Raw genomic sequence first — 20,339 nt, 5'->3', positions numbered from 1 at the left:
ATGTAATTAATTAGTGCTATTTCCGGAGAAATGAAGTGGGGAGAGGAAGAGTTGAATTAAAAATTGGAGCTCAAGAGACACTTTGTAATCCATAGATAAATGAGACTTGCTGTATGTAAAGAAAGATATATATCAACAATGAAAAAAAACTTTTTTCTTCCTCTCATATTCTTAGTTTAGTTAAAAAATTTCCAACATCTGGTATCAGAGCCAGATTGCTTGTGGGGGAGTTTCTGCAAAAAAAAAAAGGAAGAAGCTATGGCTAATTTAAGCCAAAATCAGCAGCAACACTTCGTTCCAATCTTCACCGGCGACAACTATGATTTTTGGGCTGTTAAAATGAAGACAGTCTTCAAATCATTAGGCCTTTGGAGCATTATCGAACAATGTTACAATGAGGAAGAACTAGTCTCAAGTTCATCATCAACAAACCAAGCTGATCAAACCAAACAACTTGAAGAGTTGCAGCAAAAAGATGCAGCAGCTCTCTCAAAAATTTAGCAAGGAGTCTCGGATACAATCTTTCTGAGGATCATTCGAGCGACAAAAGCAAAGCAAGCTTGGGAGATCTTGCAGAATGAATATCAAGGAGATCAAAAAGTTCGAGATGTCAAACTCCAGTCTCTTTGAAGGGAGTTTGAAAATTTGAAGATGAACGAGAAAGAGACATTGGAGGAATTCTATAACAAGCTTGTTCAGCTTGTTAATCAAACGAAGAGCTATGGTGATGACATTCCTGACAAGAGATTAAATGAGAAGATTTTAATCTCTTTACCCTTTAAGTTCGAGCCCAAGATTGCTGTAATTGAAGAAACTAAAGACATCTCCACCATAAGTGTTGAAGAGTTGATCGGCTTACTAAAGTCCTATGAGCAAAGATTGAATCGATACTCTGAAAAATCTGTTGAGAGTGCTTTTCAATCAATGCTCAATCTTGATTCCAGAAGTACAGACAAAAGGCCTCAAGAATCATCTAGAGGTGGAAGGTCTGGTAGAGGAAGAGGAAGAAATTCAAGAGGAAGAGGCAGAGGAAGTTATGATCGAAAAATTGAAAGTGACACCTCTCAAAAGAAGTGTAGAATTTGTAATAGGAGCAGCCATGAAGAGAAGGATTGTTGGTTCAAGGGGAAGCCACAATGCCACAACTGCAAGAAGTTCGGCCACTTGAAGAAGGATTGCCGTTTCAACTCCAACCAGCAAGCAAATTACACTGAGGAGAAAGAAGATGAAGGCAACCTATTTTTTGCATGCCAAAGTATGGTAGAACAAAAAAAAGATCAATGATTCATTGACAGTGGCTGCATCACATGACCGCAAATGAAGGAATCTTTCTTGATATGGACACAAGTTATCATTCGCAAGTAAGACTTGGCAATGGAGCATTGGTGGAAGTAAAGGGAAAAGGCACTATTGGTGTTCAATCCAAGAGAGGTGCTGAACATATTCATGATGTTCTTTTTGTTCCTGATTTAGACCAAAGTTTGCTTAGTGTTGGACAGCTTGTGGAGCATGGATATTCTATTCACTTTGAAGATGGAGAATGTATCATATTTGACAACAAACAAAAGAAGCAAGTTCTATAACGAATAAAGATGGTAAATAGAAGTTTTTCACTCAATCTCAATGTATCTAAAGAGGCTACAATGAAGGTGAACATAGTGGATGAATCATGGCTATGGCACAAAAGGTTGGGGCACTTGAACTTTAGTAGCCTCAAGTTGCTTTCTCAAAAGAATATGGTCCGAGGGCTTCCAAGCATTGAGGAGAAATAAGAAGCATGTTATGGGTGTGCACTCGGGAAGCACCATCGACAATCATTTCCAAAAGGAGGAGCTTGGAGAGCAAAGCAAGTTTTGGAGTTAGCGCATACTGACGTATGCGGACCAATGGAGACATCATCTCATGCTCAAAATAGGTACTTTATATTGTTTATTGATGATTATTCCCGCATGACTTGGGTCTATTTCATGAGGCAAAAATCTGAAGTTTTCACTATATTTCAAAAGTTTAAAAGTCTTGTTGAAAATCAAAGTGGCAATACAATTAAGGTGCTTCAAAGTGATAATGGGAAAGAATATAATTCTAATGAATTTAACAAGTTTCGTGAGAATGAAGGCATTGATAGGCAACTCACAGTTGGGTACTCTCCACAACAAAATGGAGTTTGTGAACAAAAGAATCAAACGGTGGTAGAGATGGCCAAGGCGTTGCTACATGACAAAGGCATGCCAAAAAGTTTTTGGGTTGAAGCTGTATACACCGTTGTGTATCTTCTCAATCGATGTCTAACAAAGGCAATGAAGAATTTAACTCCAATTGAGGCTTGGAGTGGAAGAAAACCATCTGTGCGACACTTGAAGGTTTTCGGTTCAGTTTGCTATGCTCAAATTCCGAAGGAGAAAAGAAAGAAGCTAGATGAGACAAGTGAGAAATGCATTTTTGTCGGCTATAGCTCAAAATCAAAGGGCTATAGGTTATACAATCGGAAAAAGAAGAAGATTATCATCAGTCGGGATGTCATTTTCAATGAAGAAGCTTCAATTGAGTGGAAGAATGACAATAACAACAGCAAGTGTGTCATAATTAATGATCTTGGCACAAAATCAGCACACTTAAATGGAAATGGTGAGAGTTTTTTTATCAACTTCTGACCCTCCACCATCTCCAAGTTCAAGTTCTTCTACTCCTACTTCAACACCAAAGAAAATGAAAAGTTTGGATGTTATTTATCAAAGATGCAACTTTTGTGTACTTGAACCTGAAAATTTTGAAGAAGCCATCAAAGAAGAAGCTTGGAGGAAGGCTATGGAAGAAGAAATTTCAGTTATCAAGAAAAATAATACCTGGGAGCTTGTTGACAAACCAAAAGACAAGGATATTGTAGGAGTCAAATGGATCTACAAGATCAAGTACAATGCCGACGGTTCCATCCAAAGGAATAAGGCAAGATTAGTAGCAAAAGGGTATTCACAACAGCCCAGCATCGACTATGGAGAAACATTTACACCGGTTGCCCATTTGGATACAATTAGAGCTCTCATGTCTCTTGCTGCCCAAAAGGGTTGGTTGCTATACCAACTTGATGTCAAATCAGCCTTCTTGAATGGAGAATTGAAGGAAGATGTCTATGTCGAACAACCACAAGGATTCATTATCAAAGGCAAGGAGGACATGGTATACAAACTCAAGAAAGCTCTCTATGGGCTAAAACAAGCGCCAAAAGCATGGTATGAAGAGATTGATGGTTACTTCAACTAAAGAGGTTTTGAAAGAAGCAAAAGCGAGCCTACCTTGTATATCAAAAAGCAAGGTGATTCTAATATCCTTATTGTTGCACTTTATGTCGATGACTTGGTGTTTACAGGAAATAATAAAAAGATGATTGAAGACTTCAAAAATAATATGATGAAGAAATATGAAATGAGTGACATGGGTCTTCTACATCATTTCCTCGGGATGGAGATTTATCAAGCTGAAGACGGAGTCTTTCTTTGTTAAAGAAAATACACAATTGATATTCTCAAGAAGTTTGGTATGTTCGGCTGCAAACCAGTAGCAACCCCACTTGTTGTGAATGAAAAATTGAAAAAAGATAATAGAGGAAAAAAGGTAGATGCAGCTCTCTACAGAAGTATGATCGGAAAACTATTATATCTCACAGCTACAAGATCGGATATTATGTTTGCAGCAAGTTTACTCTCAAGATTCATGACTAGTCCAAGTCACATTCATCTTGGAGTAGCTAAAAAGGTCCTAAGATACTTGCAAGGAACTTTGGATTATGGAATTAAATTTTCTAGCAATACTAATGTGAAGTTAATTAGCTTTTGTGATAGTGATTGGGGAGGATGCGTTGATGATATGAAGAGCACCTCCGGCTATGCATTTTCACTTGGTTCGGGTGTATTTTCATGGAGTTCAAAGAAGCAAAAAACAGTTGCACAATCTTCTGCTGAAGCTGAATATATTTCAGCTTCTATGGCTACTTCACAAGCAATTTGGTTAAGAAGAATTCTTAAAGATATTGGTGAAAATCAAGAGGAAGCTACTGAACTATTTTGTGACAACAAATCAGCTATATTTATGGCAAAGAATCAAACATTTCACAGCCGCACTTGGCATATTGCAATCAAGCATCATTTTATCTGAGATGCAGTTGAAGAAGTTGAAGTTCAAGTTCAATTTTGCAAGACAAGTAAGCAAATAGCTGATATCTTCACAAAAGCTTCGACACCAGAAAAATTTCAGCAGCTTAGAGAGCTTTTGGGAGTTCAAGAACAGCACATTAAGGGGAAGAATGTTGAGAGTTAATGTGTTGGATTGACTAAGCACAATATCTATTTCCTATGTAATTAATTAGTGCTATTTCCGGAGAAATGAAGTGGGGAGAGGAAGAGTTGAATTAAAAATGGGAGCTCAAGAAACACTTTGTAATCCATAGATAAATGTGACTAGCTGTATGTAAAGAAAGATATATATCAACAATGAAAAAAAACTTTTTTCTTCCTCTCATATTCTTAGTTTAATTAAAAAATTTCCAACAACAATTTATGGCGGCCTATAAATTAGTTGATTAAAACGAAATTAGTTGAAGCATTCCCCATGTTCCACTCAAGAAAGATAAAGTCGTTTTATCCCTAGATTTTGAATTAAACATGACAAATTGCGACGTCAGGTTCATTTTAATTTCTTTTTTTTTGACTGAACAGGTCCATTTTAGAAAGGGCTGTTGCCCAGTAGATACAACCCAAGAGGGGGGGTGAATTGGGTCTTTTTAAAACTTTTAAACTACTTCTAGCACTTTTTGATTAATTATGCTAAGTTGTATATATGCGCAGTGAAAGTTAAACTTAGCAACAGTTTGATGTATAGAATGTGACTTGATTAAATATGCTTGCAACTAAAGGATGTCCAGATAAGAGTTAAGCAAGCAGTTTATCTAAGTAAGTGAGTGTGTTAGTTAGACAATAAGCAGAAGCATTACAAACACAACAAACATATAGTGGTTCGGTGCACCCCAGCACCTACATCCACTCCCCAAGACTTCTTGGGAATTTCACTATAATCCTACAGATTACAGCCGGTTGTTTTACAAGCTCACAACCCAACTTGTTGTTTTGCGAGATCACAACGAACTCGGTCGGTTTTTCCAGGCTCACCGACTAGAACCACTCCGATTGTTTTTCCGGGATCACAATCAAACCCTTACACCGTTGGTTTTCCCTTTGGCTCACCAACAAACCTTTAACCCCTTGATTCAATCCCTTGATTGAATCAAGTTACAAGATATTAAAACAAAGAATAAAACAAATCAAAGCTTCTTAAACAAGCAAATATAACAATATAAACAAATAGAGTAAAGTGAAGTCCTCAAACGAGTTTTGAAGATGAAGGAGCTCGACTTCTTCTTTACTTGACCCTCTTCTGATTTGGCACGAAGTAGAGGATCACCGAGGCAGCACACTGATGAAGAGGAAGCTTTGGGATTCACTTGGATGCTCTTCTTCTCTCTATTTCTCTTTGGATGGCCCTTTTTGTGCTTATGGGAGATTTTCCTTGTAATCTCTTTCCTAAATGTTTTCTCCCACTTCCATTAGTTCTCCCCTAGCTCTCTTCTTGTTTTTATAGCTTTAGATGGCGTGGAAACAAGAATATAGCCGTTAGAGACAAAAATAGAGCCGTTGGACACAGTCTGCACTTCCTGACAATATTACCGTTGGGATTGGAGTCGACTCGCGCGATCAGGAGTCGACTCGCCTGTTGCAGGAGTCGGCTCGTGCTTTACTGGAGACGACTCGGCCACTGTTCCAAATTTGAATTAAAGTGCATGCCTTGACTGGGAGTCGACTCGTCTTATCCTGGAGTCGACTCGCCAACTTCTGGAGCTGACTTGGCAATTTCGGAGTCGGCTCATCCACTGAAGTCCGTGGATCCAATTTTAAATTTGATCCATTCGAGTCGACTCGACTGTCCTGGGAGTCGACTCGAATCTCAGAGCCCGAACTCCCGATCCTCTGTCTTTTGGCTCATCCAGTCTTGGAGTCGACTCGAACTTCCTCGGAGTCGACTCGGCTCTCAGTTTCTGAAAGTTGGTCTTCTGCCTTTTGACGTGAAGCTATCGTGGAATCGACTCGAGCTGTCTGGGAGTCGACTCGAATCTCAGAGGCAGTAACTTGATCTTCTGTCTGTTGATGGTCGCGCAGTCTCGAAGTCGACTCGTGTATTGCGGGAGTCGACTCGAATCTCAGAGTCCATGAAATGCTCTCTGACTTTTTCTTTATGTACCACTGAGAGTCGACTCTTGCTTTCTTTGGAGTCGACCTGCCAACCATCGGAGTCGACTCGCGTTCCACTGGAGTCGACTCGAATTTCAGACCCGAAAACTGCTCTCTGACTTTTCTGCCTGTGACTCCTAGGAGTCGACTCATACTTCCCCGGAGTCGACTCGGTAAACATTGGAGTTGACTCGAATTCCTCAGAAGTCGACTCGAAGACTATTCTTTCGAATTTTTCCTTTGATTTTACTCCTCCAATTTGAACCTTTTGAACTTTAAACTTGGGCCAATGAATTGTAGCTTTCTTCTAACTTTTCTTGAGAGCTTTTGGAGGCCTTCTTGTGTTCTTCCAACTTGCTATGTTCCTTGCAAAATAAATATCTTTCTCCTTGCAACATAAACATTAGTATCTATACTTCAAGATTTTGTGATCATCAAAATCAATCTATGAATCAATCTTTGGGTCATCAATCTCCCCCTTTTTGATGATGACAAAACTTGGAGTATATGCAATATAAAAGATATTGTTTTCTAGAAGTAATACATAGCAAAGTTGCATGAAGTAGAAAACATATATTTTTAAAACATACTTCATGATAATGCTTTAGATTTAATCAGCTTAACACAATCAACATATTTCAATTTAAGCTGATTTGTATTCAATTCAAAGCATAAAGGCATTATGAGCATATACTTAGATATTTGCATATACTTAGATATTTCTCTCCCTTTTTGACAACATCAAAAAGATAGGGAAACATTAAGCACAAAGATAAGAACACTCAAATATTTCTTTCCCTTATTGTACTCTAATTTGAATGTTAAATTATTGCAAGGATATGAATCATATAACTTAAGGCAATAATATTGGAATCAGATTAGTGAGCACAGATCAGAGCCAATTAAGATAGTTTTCAAGAAGTTTTCTAAGTTGATACCACAGATAGTTTTCTAATCAAGTGTAGGTGGAATCTTCCTTAGGTTAATTCAAGAAGTGGAAATCTAACCTCTCTTCAATAATAAGTGTGAAAGCTTGTTCATTTAAGATCTTGTGCCCAATCTATTAAGTATTTTATCAACATGAGAGCAATTTAACTAATTTTCTGAGTATAAGAGCAATATATTAAGTATGATTGCAAAGTGCTTTTATGGTGTAAAAATATTGTGGCATAAATACCAAAATATGAATTCATGCAATTTATAATATATCTTAGAGTATACATAAAGTTCAAGGCTTTGAAGGTTCTTTTAAAGCTCTTTTAAAGACTTTATTCTTTTATTCCTAAAAAAATTTGATACATAAAAATATGAATTGGCACACAATTTAAGTTTTAAAGATCAAGTCAATTAGGACTCATTAGTGAATATCAAAATAGATTTTCTAAAAGATACTCAAGAAAATTTTACACGTTATTCTCCCCCTTTTTCATTAAGTTAGAGGCTCTTTAAGCTCAACTTGCAATTTGGTTCATGATTTATGCATAAGATATACTAACCAAATAACACGCCTCAAGGTGTATCATAAAGATTTTCAGATTAAATTTCAGATGATACATATTGGAGAGTATTAGGATCATTTTTTATTTTGTATTCTTTCTCTCTCCTTTAGTTATAGATATACGCGATTAAGTTCCGTGAGACCTCTCCTTCTGAAATTTTCTTTCTCCCCCTCTATTGATCATTCCATTTAAGAGTTTAGAATTTGAAGATAATGTTCAATAAAATTGTCAATCTCAAAACTATATTTTCTATAAGTTTCAGCTTATTTTCACAAGACTCAAGGTTTGAGATAAGACAACCTTTATAGAACTCATCTCAAGGTAATTAAAGCGTGTCTTGTAATATAAGGAGGTTCATCAAAATCAATCCATAAAATTTAAGGTATACATCAAATTGAAGTAACTTTAGGATAAGATACTGAATATCTAAAGCTCCCCCTCAAAAGATGCATACTTCTTTAATCATTCTTTTCTTTTGTTGAATTTCAGATTTTAATGACAAACGTGAATAGAACTGAAATTCTATGATATCGAGAATAGAGAGTGATCAAGAATTATTCAAAATTTATAGCAATCACCCTTTTTAATCTATCAAGAACAAGTTATGCTTCCTCTTAATCTTTGAGAAAATGTACTGAAATATTAATCAGAAAATGATTCATTTGACGCTCAGTTTCTTTCAACAGCATTTACATTTTCTTTCTTTTAGAGTCATTTGAGTGAGGTGAAATATTTCTAGCTTTAAGATCATTCACTCTATATATATATTCTGATGGAAGTCTTTAAGAATGTAGGAGAGAAAAACATATAGATGATCATTGAGGTATATATATTTATAGAACTCAATTTCTTAATCATAGTTTTTTACCAATGTATATATGAAACACAATAAATCTTTTTAATATCAAGATAAGATCATATATTTAGAAATTTTTGTTTGCAATCAAAATCATCGAAAGACACATCATTTGGACCAATATTAGTACACTTTAAAGATAAGAAATGATATGTTTCGGATGCGTATCGGAGCAATCAACCAAGGCATCAAAATTTTAATTCTATTTTTCTTATATTAAGATTTTATTTAGAAATCATATGAGTTTAAGCTTTTATACAAAATCAGATTCTGAATTTCATAAAGATTTTCAATAGAGCCTTTCAAGGTCATAATTTGAGATATGTATCTTCCACATTATAGCTCATCTTAAATCATTACGATTGAAAACTTATATTTCAAATATATAAGAGCATATTCAGAATCTTTGTATTTAATGTGAGTTTTGGTATGAATTAGCACATTATATACCAAAGTTAAGCAAGTTGAAAGATAAAACAAACTCAATTCATTTGCCTAAATAGAGATATCCTTCTCTTCTCCTTTTTACAAATTTATTTAACTTTCAGATTTTAACGATGATTGTGAACGACAAATCTGAAATTTCTTTTCAATAAAACCAAACACAAGATGTTATGTAGTATTTCAAACATTCAATCAAATTGTCCAAGTATGAGGCATTACAAAAATATTGAGAACCCATAATTCAAGACATCATGCCACATGCAAAATATATTATGTGTTAAGTCATGCATTAAATAATAAGAAAAAGAATGTCAAGGATCAAAATCAATTCTTTTCAAATAAACTCCCTCTATATAATTTTGCACTGATTTCATCATTAAAGTGTGTTTTCAAGTGATTAAAAATTTGACTTGATTCTTCTTATATACTTTCATTTACTTTGTCTTTCATTTTTAACTTTCTTATGCTCTATACTCTATTTGCTCCCTATCCGGTGGAGTTGGGAAGGGGCACGAGGTACTACCACTAGCCTTCCTCTTGTGCCGTCCCTAATATGCCCTACACCGAATAGTTGGGTCAAATAGTGCCGGGTACTACCACTAGCCTCCCCATTGGCACCATCCCTATGATGAGCAATATAGAAAGGTTAAAATGTTTACTTCAAACTCTCCCTGTTTAAGTATAATTAATTATGGATTTTATCCCTTCCAAAAGAATGCTCACAAATGTCCCAAATATATTATGCTTGTTTTGCTTTTCCTCAAGATTGAAGTATTTGCCTTTACTTAGATTTTACTTCTCTTGAATAATATCTATTTTCTTTTCTTTATCTCTCTCTCTTTTTGTTATTCTCAAGTAATTTACATGAAAGAGCAGAATAAAGAAATAATCTTATGTGTCATATAGATGTATATCATGCAAACAACATTTTCATTATGCTCAAGTATTCATAACTTCTCACAAGTTATTTTACATCAAAATTTAAGCATATACTTGTGTATTTCATGGTTATGATATAGGCAAAGAAATAATTTAGTTTGGGCAAACCATGAAACAGTTTCTAAAAGTATAAGTCAGTCAATACACACATAGACATGATATCAAAAATTAATAATTAAAGAATATAATCATGCCATAATAAGATTTAAGTTATTGACTTTGCTCAATTAATTTATGAGAAAGGTATCTAAAATTACCTATTCATTCTATATTCTTCAAGCCAAACTAGATTTCTTATGTGTGAACTTTTGGCTGAAGAAGATCCTCTCTCTTGTTTGCATGTAAATGTTTATTGTATCTTATGTGGAGGTTTCCTTCAAGTTGAAATCTCTCATTTTCTTGCTTAAAGATCCTGCATTATTAACAAAATTCTTTTCTTTCTTGAAGGAAAATCATTAGTTTCTTCAAGATACAAAACATTCATACCATATATTTCTTAACTAGATGACTCAACGTACGATATGACAATAATTGAGTGTTGAGTCATTTTACTCAAGAGATTGCCTAAATATAAGCAAGCATATGTCACTTGAACTTAAAGAGATAGTTTCATTAACCAAGATGGTTCAAAGACAAGCATGTGAAGCAATAGGAAGATTTATCAAGATCAATTCTTTTTTTTTATTTTCAGAATCAATTTAGCTTAGATTCTATTTGCTTAAGATAATTATCAATAAGACATGTTAGCTAAGTTTTAATCAACTTATCTTAAACGGTTGTTTCTATCAAAATTCAGATTATGATTTATTTGTTATCAATAAAATGTGATTCATTAAAGTTAGATTGAAGTCTTGCACAAGGGCACACAATGATCATACAATCTGGTCTACTAACTGTATGATAAAATAATTATTCTATCATGCTTCAATACAGCTTTAAAACAATAGATCTACTTTGCTCATCCTTTTCAAATTCTACAAGATGGGGTCATAGACATACCTTCTTCATGCCAATCTTCTATAAGAGTTGTCTTGTGGACTAACTTTGATCAATGAAGATCCCCTTTCTTGTTTGTTTTAATTTGGAGTTTGAGAGAAGATGTTAATTCATTCATCATATTTCAAACTCACTTTGCAATATAACTCTTCATTAGTAGAACCAAAAATGATGTCATCAATGCATACTTTGAGCAAATAAGATATCACAAATTCATCTTTTTGATGCATAGATTTATCACTATTACTTTCTATCAAAAAGGTTGCTTAAGCTTTTATATATCATGCTTTTGATGCTTGTTCTAAATCATATATTGCTTTATCATATATGTAATGTGTATTTTTAAATATGGTGGTTATTTTTCATAGATCTCCTTTTTAATGAAGTAACCACTTAGGAGTGAATTCTACACATTCATTTGACAGAATATAAAGCTCATGAAGCAAGCACATGATAATGATGATCTTTACTTCTAATCATGCAAGAATCTTTATCAAGATCTATTTCCTCTTTTCTTGATTTAGTCTTTTAGTAGTCATAAATTTTTCTTCATTAAGTGCATATGTAAAAGATTAACCATATAATTTGATTTTAGTATTTTGATAATAAATCATTAGTCTCATAAAGAATAAAATGAATTGATACTTCTACAACTAGAATTTTTCATGAATGTTCTATATGCATTGCTTGATGAATGATATCCAAGGATAGAAGTATCTTTATCAGATTTGGCATTATTTTCATAAGAGCATATCAAGCATAACATGTACGACTGAAAAATATGAAAGATATGCAATGGTTCATTTTTCATTTTTCAGAAGATCAAAATTTTCATCAAAAATAGAAATCATATGTATGACAAGCAGTGATGATAGTCTTTTAAAAATTATTTAAGTAGATGACTATCATACATAATTATCTTTTTCATTTCTTCAAGAATTCTATTAATCCTATTTTGCTTATGGTGTCCTTGGTGCTGAAATCATTGGATTTAATATTATTTTCTGTATAACCTTTATCATTTGAACCACTTTTACAAGATTTAGTAAATACAGAAAAATACTTCAGTTTTATTTTTCAAGAATAAATCCAATGTAAGCTTTTGAAAAACTTGGAGATGGAAACAACATCTTTAGATTTAGAAATGATTTTTGTTTGTTTCCTTAGTTAGCATGCATAGCAAAACTTTGACCTTTAAGTAGATAATCTAAGTAAGCCTATGGCAAGGTCTTTTGAGATTAAGTACATACTAGCATGAGTTGATTTTATATGCCAAGGATGGTTTCTTGGTATTCATAGTGCATATATTCAAAAGCATACCAAGTACACATTATCATATCTATGATCAATAAACAATAATGCCATGGATAATAACTCTCAATCAAGCATATAGAGAATTCATAGAGTTATTCTTAATAAATTGATTAATCATTTAGCAACTTATCCAATAGTGAGTAAAGTATACTAAAAAATGAAGAGATTTGATTATATTTCCAAAAGTATTTTCTATATCACAAAATTGATCACTACTAGCAAATCATATCAAATACTAAAGCACAAATAATGATGAGATGCAAGAATTACTGATTTCATTATTATTTTTTTGTTAATAACTTTTTAAGTTTCTTTATGTTCCATAGGTACCTTGGTACACCTATGTGTACATCCTTATTTTCTCATTTTGGGTACCCAAGCTTGCTTGAGTCCTTGAGAGTTAGGACATATGGTTCCTTTTGGAACCCATATCTGTTTAATAGTAATAACTTTACCATTTGATTTAATTATACTAGAACGATAGGTAAAGTTGTTATTCCCATCCTTTTCATTTTTGAAATAAGTTATCTTATTTAATGGTTTGCTTGGTAAATTGATAACCTTTTTCTCTAGAGATTTATGGCTAAGTGAAGGAGTCAAGCTAAATTTTGATTTATCAAAATCAGCATGTTGGCTTTCAAACATCATTTTTAATCTTTCTGAACTTACAGTGAATTTGTTAATAAAACATCTTAATTGGTTAATTTCTTTACTTAAGTTTTGATTTTCTTTAATTAAGCTATGATTTTTCTGAATCAATTCTTCTGAAAATGACCTTAAGCTTTCATTTTCAGAATTTAGTTTCTTAAGATTTTTATTCTTTACAGTTAATTTTCTACATTCACTATACAACTCATGAAAAGCATTTAATAATTCATCATAAGAGAATTCTTCTTGAAAATCATTTGAGGTAAGAGTAGATTCAGATTTTACCTTGTCTTCTTGTGCCATAAAGCACAAGTCAGTTACCTCTTGTAGTTTCTTGGAGCTAATATCATCATTGTTGCTCCTAACCTTTATTTTTTGGCTTGACTCTTTCTTGGTCAAGGCTTTCTTCCTTTTTATCTCTTTCTTCCTTTCTTCTTGCTTCCTCTTTTTCTTTGTCTTTAGGAAGCTGATTTGCCTCGGAGTCGACTCGGACCTTATTGGAGTCGACTCGGCTAGCTTGGGAGTCGACTCGGAACTACTTGGAGTCGACTCGTTCACAGGGTCTTCAAGACTGTGTCTCTGCCTTTCAGACTGTTCTTCTCTAGGAGTCGACTCGGACAAACTGGGAGTCGACTCGGCTACTGTGGAGGATTCTGCAATCTCATTGTTAGTACGCAATTGAAGCACATGTGAGCTAATCTGAGATTTATCATAAATAGTTTCTAAAGTATCCCAGATCTCCTTAGCAGATAAGCATGCAGAAATTTCATTAAACTTCGTTTCATGAATAGCACAATATAATATGTTCATAGCATTAGCATTCAATTGTGCTAAGTCCTTTTCATTAATAGTTTGAGAGAGTGTATGAAGGTCATTTATTATGATTTTCCATAAATAATAGTTTTGTGATTGAATAAAAATGCGCATGCGTGCTTTCCAATATGTGTAGTCTATGCCATTAAACAGTGGAGGCCTATCAATTAACTGTCCCTCTCCTAGAAAACTATCTATTTGAGTTGTCATGATCTTTGGCTCTTGATCGTGAGATCAATAATTAATCTTGAGCACCTGCCTGATACCACTTGTTGCCCAGTAGATACAACCCAAGAGGGGGGTGAATTGGGTCTTTTTAAAACTTTTAAACTACTTCTAGTACTTTTTGATTAATTATGCTAAGTTGTATATATGCGCAGTGAAAGTTAAACTTAGCAACAGTTTGATGTATAGAATGTGACTTGATTAAATATGCTTGCAACTAAAGGATGTCCAGATAAGAGTTAAGCAAGCAGTTTATCTAAGTAAGTGAGTGTGTTAGTTAGACAATAAGCAGAAGCATTACAAACACAACAAACATATAGTGGTTCGGTGCACCCCAGCACCTACATCCACTCCCCAAGACTTCTTGGAAATTTCACTATAATCCTACAGATTACAGTCGGTTGTTTTACAAGCTCACAACCCAACTTGTTGTTTTACGAGGTCACAACGAACTCGGTCGGTTTTCCCAGGCTCACCGACTAGAACCACTCCGATTGTTTTTTCCGGGATCACAATCAAACCCTTACACCGTTGGTTTTTCCTTTGGCTCACCAACAAACCTTTAACCCCTTGATTCAATCCCTTGATTGAATCAAGTTACAAGATATTAAAACAAAGAATAAAACAAATCAAAGCTTCTTAAACAAGCAAATATAACAATATAAACAAATAGAGTAAAGTGAAGTCCTCAAACGAGTTTTGAAGATGAAGGAGCTCGACTTCTTCTTTACTTGACCCTCTTCTGATTTGGCACGAAGTAGAGGATCACCGAGGCAGCACACTGATGGAGAGGAAGCTTTGGGATTCACTTGGAAGCTCTTCTTCTCTCTATTTCTCTTTGGATGGCCCTTTTTGTGCTTATGGGAGATTTCCCTTGTAATCTCTTTCCTAAATATTTTCTCCCACTTCCATTAGTTCTCCCCTAGCTCTCTTCTTGTTTTTATAGCTTTAGATGGCGTGGAAACAAGAATATAGCCGTTAGAGACAAAAATAGAGCCGTTGGACACAGTCTGCACTTCCTGACAATATTACCGTTGGGATTGGAGTCGACTCGCGCGATCAGGAGTCGACTCGCCTGTTGCAGGAGTCGGCTCGTGCTTTACTGGAGACGACTCGGCCACTGTTCCAAATTTGAATTAAAGTGCATGCCTTGACTGGGAGTCGACTCGTCTTATCCTGGAGTCGACTCGCCAACTTCTGGAGCTGACTTGGCAATTTCGGAGTCGGCTCATCCACTGAAGTCCGTGGATCCAATTTTGAATTTGATCCACTCGAGTCGACTCGACTGTCCTGGGAGTCGACTCGAATCTCAGAGCCCGAACTCCCGATTCTCTGTCTTTTGGCTCATCCAGTCTTGGAGTCGACTCGAACTTCCTCGGAGTCGACTCGGCTCTCAGTTTCTGAAAGTTGGTCTTCTGCCTTTTGACGTGAAGCTATCGTGGAGTCGACTCGAGCTGTCTGGGAGTCGACTCGAATCTCAGAGGCAGTAACTTGATCTTCTGTCTGTTGATGGTCGCGCAGTCTCGGAGTCGACTCGTGTATTGCGGGAGTCGACTCGAATCTCAGAGTCCATGAAATGCTCTCTGACTTTTTCTTTATGTACCGCTGAGAGTCGACTCTTGCTTTCTTTGGAGTCGACCTGCCAACCATCGGAGTCGACTCGCGTTCCACTGGAGTCGACTCGAATTTCAGACCCGAAAACTGCTCTCTGACTTTTCTGCCTGTGACTCCTAGGAGTCGACTCATACTTCCCCGGAGTCGACTCGGTAAACATTGGAGTCGACTTGAATTCCTTAGGAGTCGACTCGAAGACTATTCTTTCGAATTTTTCCTTTTGATTTTACTCCTCCAATTTGAACCTTTTGAACTTTAAACTTGGGCCAATGAATTGTAGCTTTCTTCTAACTTTTCTTGAGAGCTTTTGGAGGCCTTCTTGTGTTCTTCCAACTTGCTATGTTCCTTGCAAAATAAATATCTTTCTCCTTGCAACATAAACATTAGTATCTATACTTCAAGGTTTTGTGATCATCAAAATCAATCTATGAATCAATCTTTGGGTCATCAAGGGCCATATCCATCATAATTGCAAAGTGATCAGTCAGCAGCCAATTTCACTAAAAGTTTTGGTAGGTCTGCTACGTCAATCTCTATAAATTTGGAAGGGCCTCCATTTTATTTTAATTATCACTTATGGCAAATCACTTTGGGGTTCATTAGCACAACAAAATCCTTGTATTTATTTTCTAAATGTTTTTTTTTTCTTTTGTGGTGCATGTAGATGGTTCACCTCACTTGTTTTTCCTTTCTGTAGTTGGAGAACCATGAATTGAAAACTTTGCTAGAATATTGTACCCTTAAGGCATATTACTCTAACTTTTAGTTGCTTGTAACTTCCATTGAATCTTTAGCCAGGAAGATCCAAATTCTTAGATTATGTATAAGAAGACAGGATGATGTTGACTTTCATGACAAATGCATTGGTGGATGTCAACAGTTTCAGCTCGAGCGAGAACGATGGAGGAGGAAAGGAAGCTTGACAAGGAAATGTTACTAATACTAATGAGTCACGGCAACATTTACTTTGAGATTCCAAAGGAAAGATTTTTCATTAATCTTAATCTTTTGCCCAAATCATCCATAGAGGGCCCTTAAGACTTGGTTGTCAATGAAGAATCAACAATATTATCATACAAAAACCTGAAACATATGCGGTAGAAAATTGACAAGAGGGTGATATGATACACCTCGGGGAGGGCATATTATCCAACTATATCACTGCCCGCTGGACATATTTGAATAAAGTTTTAGACACCATCTAAAGCTTTACTTTTGTAAGTCTAGTAGGCAGTGCATAACACAAGAATAGCATCGACCATGAGGAAGAAGAGGTTGGTCCTATCTGGAAAACAAGCAGTGGATGAATTATCAAGTGAAACCAGCTAACTTACAACGGAAGATGTTTGACAGTAGCGTGATGTATGGCAGAAAGATTTTTTAAGTGTTAATGTCAAAGTGTCCTTTCAAGAAAACTAAGAGCTCAAGATGTTTGAGAGCATTGTGGGCATCATTTGGTATATATAAAACTGGAAATCACGTTTGTAACTATCTAATCAATATTATCATAAAAAAAAAGCTATCTAATCAATATTATAAAGAAGGCATTAACAATGAATCAATGATTGATCTTTCCCCTCATAAGCATGCTAATGTCGTCAAAAGGAAAAAAAGCTATCTAATCAATATTATAAAGAAGGCATTTAACAATGATCGATCTTTCCCCACATAAGCATGCTAATGTCTATCAGCAAATCAATCTGGAGTAATATTTATCACTTCAGACAACATCCGTCCTCTCAAATTCCATAGATGAAAGTTCAGCACATGCAAATTCCAAGCAAAGACTTTTCTCTTTGGTTAGAGCATTATAACTCTAGCCATGATATTCACAGATCATAAAACATTATGCACATAATTTTTCCCTTGGTTCTGCAATCTCTTCTTGCGCCTAATCTTACATGAGTAGATGACTAAGCAATATAACTTAAATGATTTATGGCTATTTCATTTTGTGGTTTATGGCTACGAGGTGAAGAGCAGAACTCATGTGCACCGTAATTCCTGGCGCTTCATTCATGTCGATGTCTTCTCTGCTCGTCCCAACAGGCAGTTCCCAGTCGAAATGGTATAACAAGCTCGCAAGTGCTAGCTCCACTGTCAAAGCCCCCAGATTCAGTGCAGGGCAGATTCTTCGACCAGAACCAAATGGTATGAACTCGAAATTATGGCCTTTGTAGTCGACAGAACCATCCATGAATCTCTCAGGAATGAACTCTTCAGGGTCATCCCATGATCTAGGATCTTTTTGCTATCCCCCAAGCATTGACATACACTCTTGTGTTCGGCAGGATATCATATCCATGAATCCGAGAGTGTCTCATGGACTCTCGAGGAACCAGCAATGGGACAGGAGTGTGCAGCCTCAGAGTTTCTTTCAGCACCAACTTGAGGTACTGCAGCTGCTGAAGATCTCCTTCTTCCACCTCTCCTCTAGTTCCTAAAGAAGCTCTTATTTCTTCTTGTGCTTTCTTCATCACTGTCGGGTGTCTTACAAGCTCCGCCATGGCCCATTCTAAGGTCGCAGAAGCTGTATCCGTTCCAGCAATGAAGATATCCTAAGCAAAAGAAGAGAACAAAATTCGCTTTAAAATCCAGTTCAGTGAAACTCCACAAGAATCTTAAGAAAGGACATGAGTAGCAAAGCCTTGCATAGAACACAGTTTTTTTCGCAACAAAGAAGCGAAAGCAAATCCAAGTATGCAAAGTTTGATGAATAATATGAAGGTGCAAGAAACGGATACCGTTAGCACTGCTTTGATGTTATCTTTTGTTAGATTTCCATCCTTGTGCAGCCGAAGCAATACATCCACTATGTCTTCATGCTGGGGTCTCGTTCTCTTGGGGTCAAGGTGCTCCCTGATGACCTGCTCATAGAAAGCATCAAGCATACTAAAGTTCTTCTCGAGCCTACCTGCAACTCCACTTATCTTGTCCATCCAGCCTATTGATGGGAAGAAGTCTGCAATGAAAAAACCGCCTAACAACGCCTGCGCTTCGGTAAGAATCCTGTGAAATATACCCTTCTCATAATCGCTTTCTTGGTACTTCCTACCCATCGCAGTTCTGCAGATCATATTATTGGCCAGCGTCATCATCAGCTTGCTAAGATTTATAGGAGTTGGAGAAGAACGGGAGATACGATCGACCATTAGCGAGATCTCATCTTCCCTTATAGACTGAAATGATTGCACCCTCTTGGCACTGAAAAGTTCGAGGATGCATAACTTTCTCATCTCTCTCCAGTATTCACCATAGGGCGAGATGCTGATATCCAAGCAGTTGTAAGTCAACTTGCCGGCAGCAGCAAGGCGAGGCCTCGAGCACAGGTCGAGATCATGAGTTTTCAGTACTTCCCTGGCCATCTCCGCAGATGAGACTACTACTGTTGGCACGCTACCTAGTTTTAAGTACATGAGAGGGCCATATTTTTGAGAGAGCTGCCATAAGGAGTGATGAGGCTGCCTACCAAGTTGATGCAAGTTCCCGATTAAGGGAAGCCTCTTTGGGCCAGGAGGGAGCCTGTAATCTGCCTTTCCCTGCTCCATTCTTTTGTATCTGAAAGAAAGAAGAAGGGAGGCCAGTGTGACAAAAAGAAGCCATGCGAGTATGATGCAGATAGCCATTATCACTAGGAGGCAGAGCAAGGCAGTGAGCTGGAGGTCCATCTTATTTGTAGCAGCCCTGGTACTGGAGAGGATACTCCATTATGGGCTCTTACTGTTTCAGGAATTATTAAATGGATGAATATTGATGCCCATGACTTCTTATCTGATGGTGATCAGAAAATTCCAAGCTAGTTTTCAAAACATCGGCACATGAATTTGGACATAACTGGATTCAGATAGCAGAATTTTCACACTATGGCTGGACCAGCTGATAAGGGTGGTGGAAGGCTACTATAACTTTTCCTTTGGAGAAGAGTTTTTTAATTAAAGCAATAGTTGTGCACGGCTTAGGAAGAAGATACGTAGGCAATAAATGAAAGCGGCACGCATCTTTTTTGAAACTTTCTCCTTAGAAAATAATCCATGGACCCTGCTTAGCTGCTACGTAGCGGACACTTGCCGGCTAGCTGGAATCCTTATCTGTTGGAAAACTTTCTTCTCACTTTCTGAGATAATTCTATTTGCCGGCAGAGTGCATGTCATGCTCATTGTCATTCTCATGGGTGTTGAGTAAACTAAATGCTTAGGTGGGGAACATTGACTTCTTATCAAAGTATCTAATATTGTAAAACGCATGACGAATTGATGAGGTTCTCTTGGATTAATTTAAGTTCCTATAACATAGTATTTTCTTTCTATTCCATCTTCTTTAGATTAGCCAATAAAGAAATGTAGCAAGCACCTTCTTTGAATCTATTTGGCTGCTACCTAGTGAGCACTTGTTAGCTAACCGGAATCCTCCAATTTTGGAATAGGCAAAGGTACAGATTTTAGAGAGAAAACACAACCTTTTTGCCCTGGTTACTTGAGCAACAAAGCAAATTCAAACAATACACATACACATAATATATATTAGAGAAGAAAGAATTTCCTCAATCCGTTTAACTCGAATCTCTTAAAAAAAAAATTTAGAAGAAGATAGAAGAATTGTTAAAATAGAGCTTAAGTCCTCTTTTCTTTCATAGATATCCCACACCTCATAAATTGAGGTATATAGCCCCTATTTATAATACTAGCATCAAAATTTGGATTGAATTTCTCACCTCGT

At 36.1% G+C, this 20,339-nt stretch overlaps 1 protein-coding gene and 1 pseudogene across 1 annotated transcript; one reads left to right on the top strand and one right to left on the bottom strand.

Moving 5' to 3' along the window:
- The first annotated feature begins 651 nt into the window (after nucleotides 1-651).
- Nucleotides 652-1,583, top strand: LOC120112232. The gene is made up of 2 exons (XM_039131101.1): nucleotides 652-1,231; nucleotides 1,324-1,583. Exons 1-2 carry the CDS (start codon nucleotides 652-654, stop codon nucleotides 1,581-1,583), a joined length of 840 nt encoding a protein of 279 aa, XP_038987029.1.
- A 15,669-nt stretch (nucleotides 1,584-17,252) lies between these two features.
- On the bottom strand, nucleotides 17,253-19,351 carry LOC103697394 (annotated as a pseudogene).
- Nucleotides 19,352-20,339: the final 988 nt, after the last annotated feature.

Source organism: Phoenix dactylifera, chromosome 10 (assembly GCF_009389715.1).
Source record: "Phoenix dactylifera cultivar Barhee BC4 chromosome 10, palm_55x_up_171113_PBpolish2nd_filt_p, whole genome shotgun sequence".
Classification (NCBI taxonomy): domain Eukaryota; kingdom Viridiplantae; phylum Streptophyta; class Magnoliopsida; order Arecales; family Arecaceae; genus Phoenix; species Phoenix dactylifera.
This window is presented reverse-complemented; position numbering and strand designations above follow the sequence as displayed.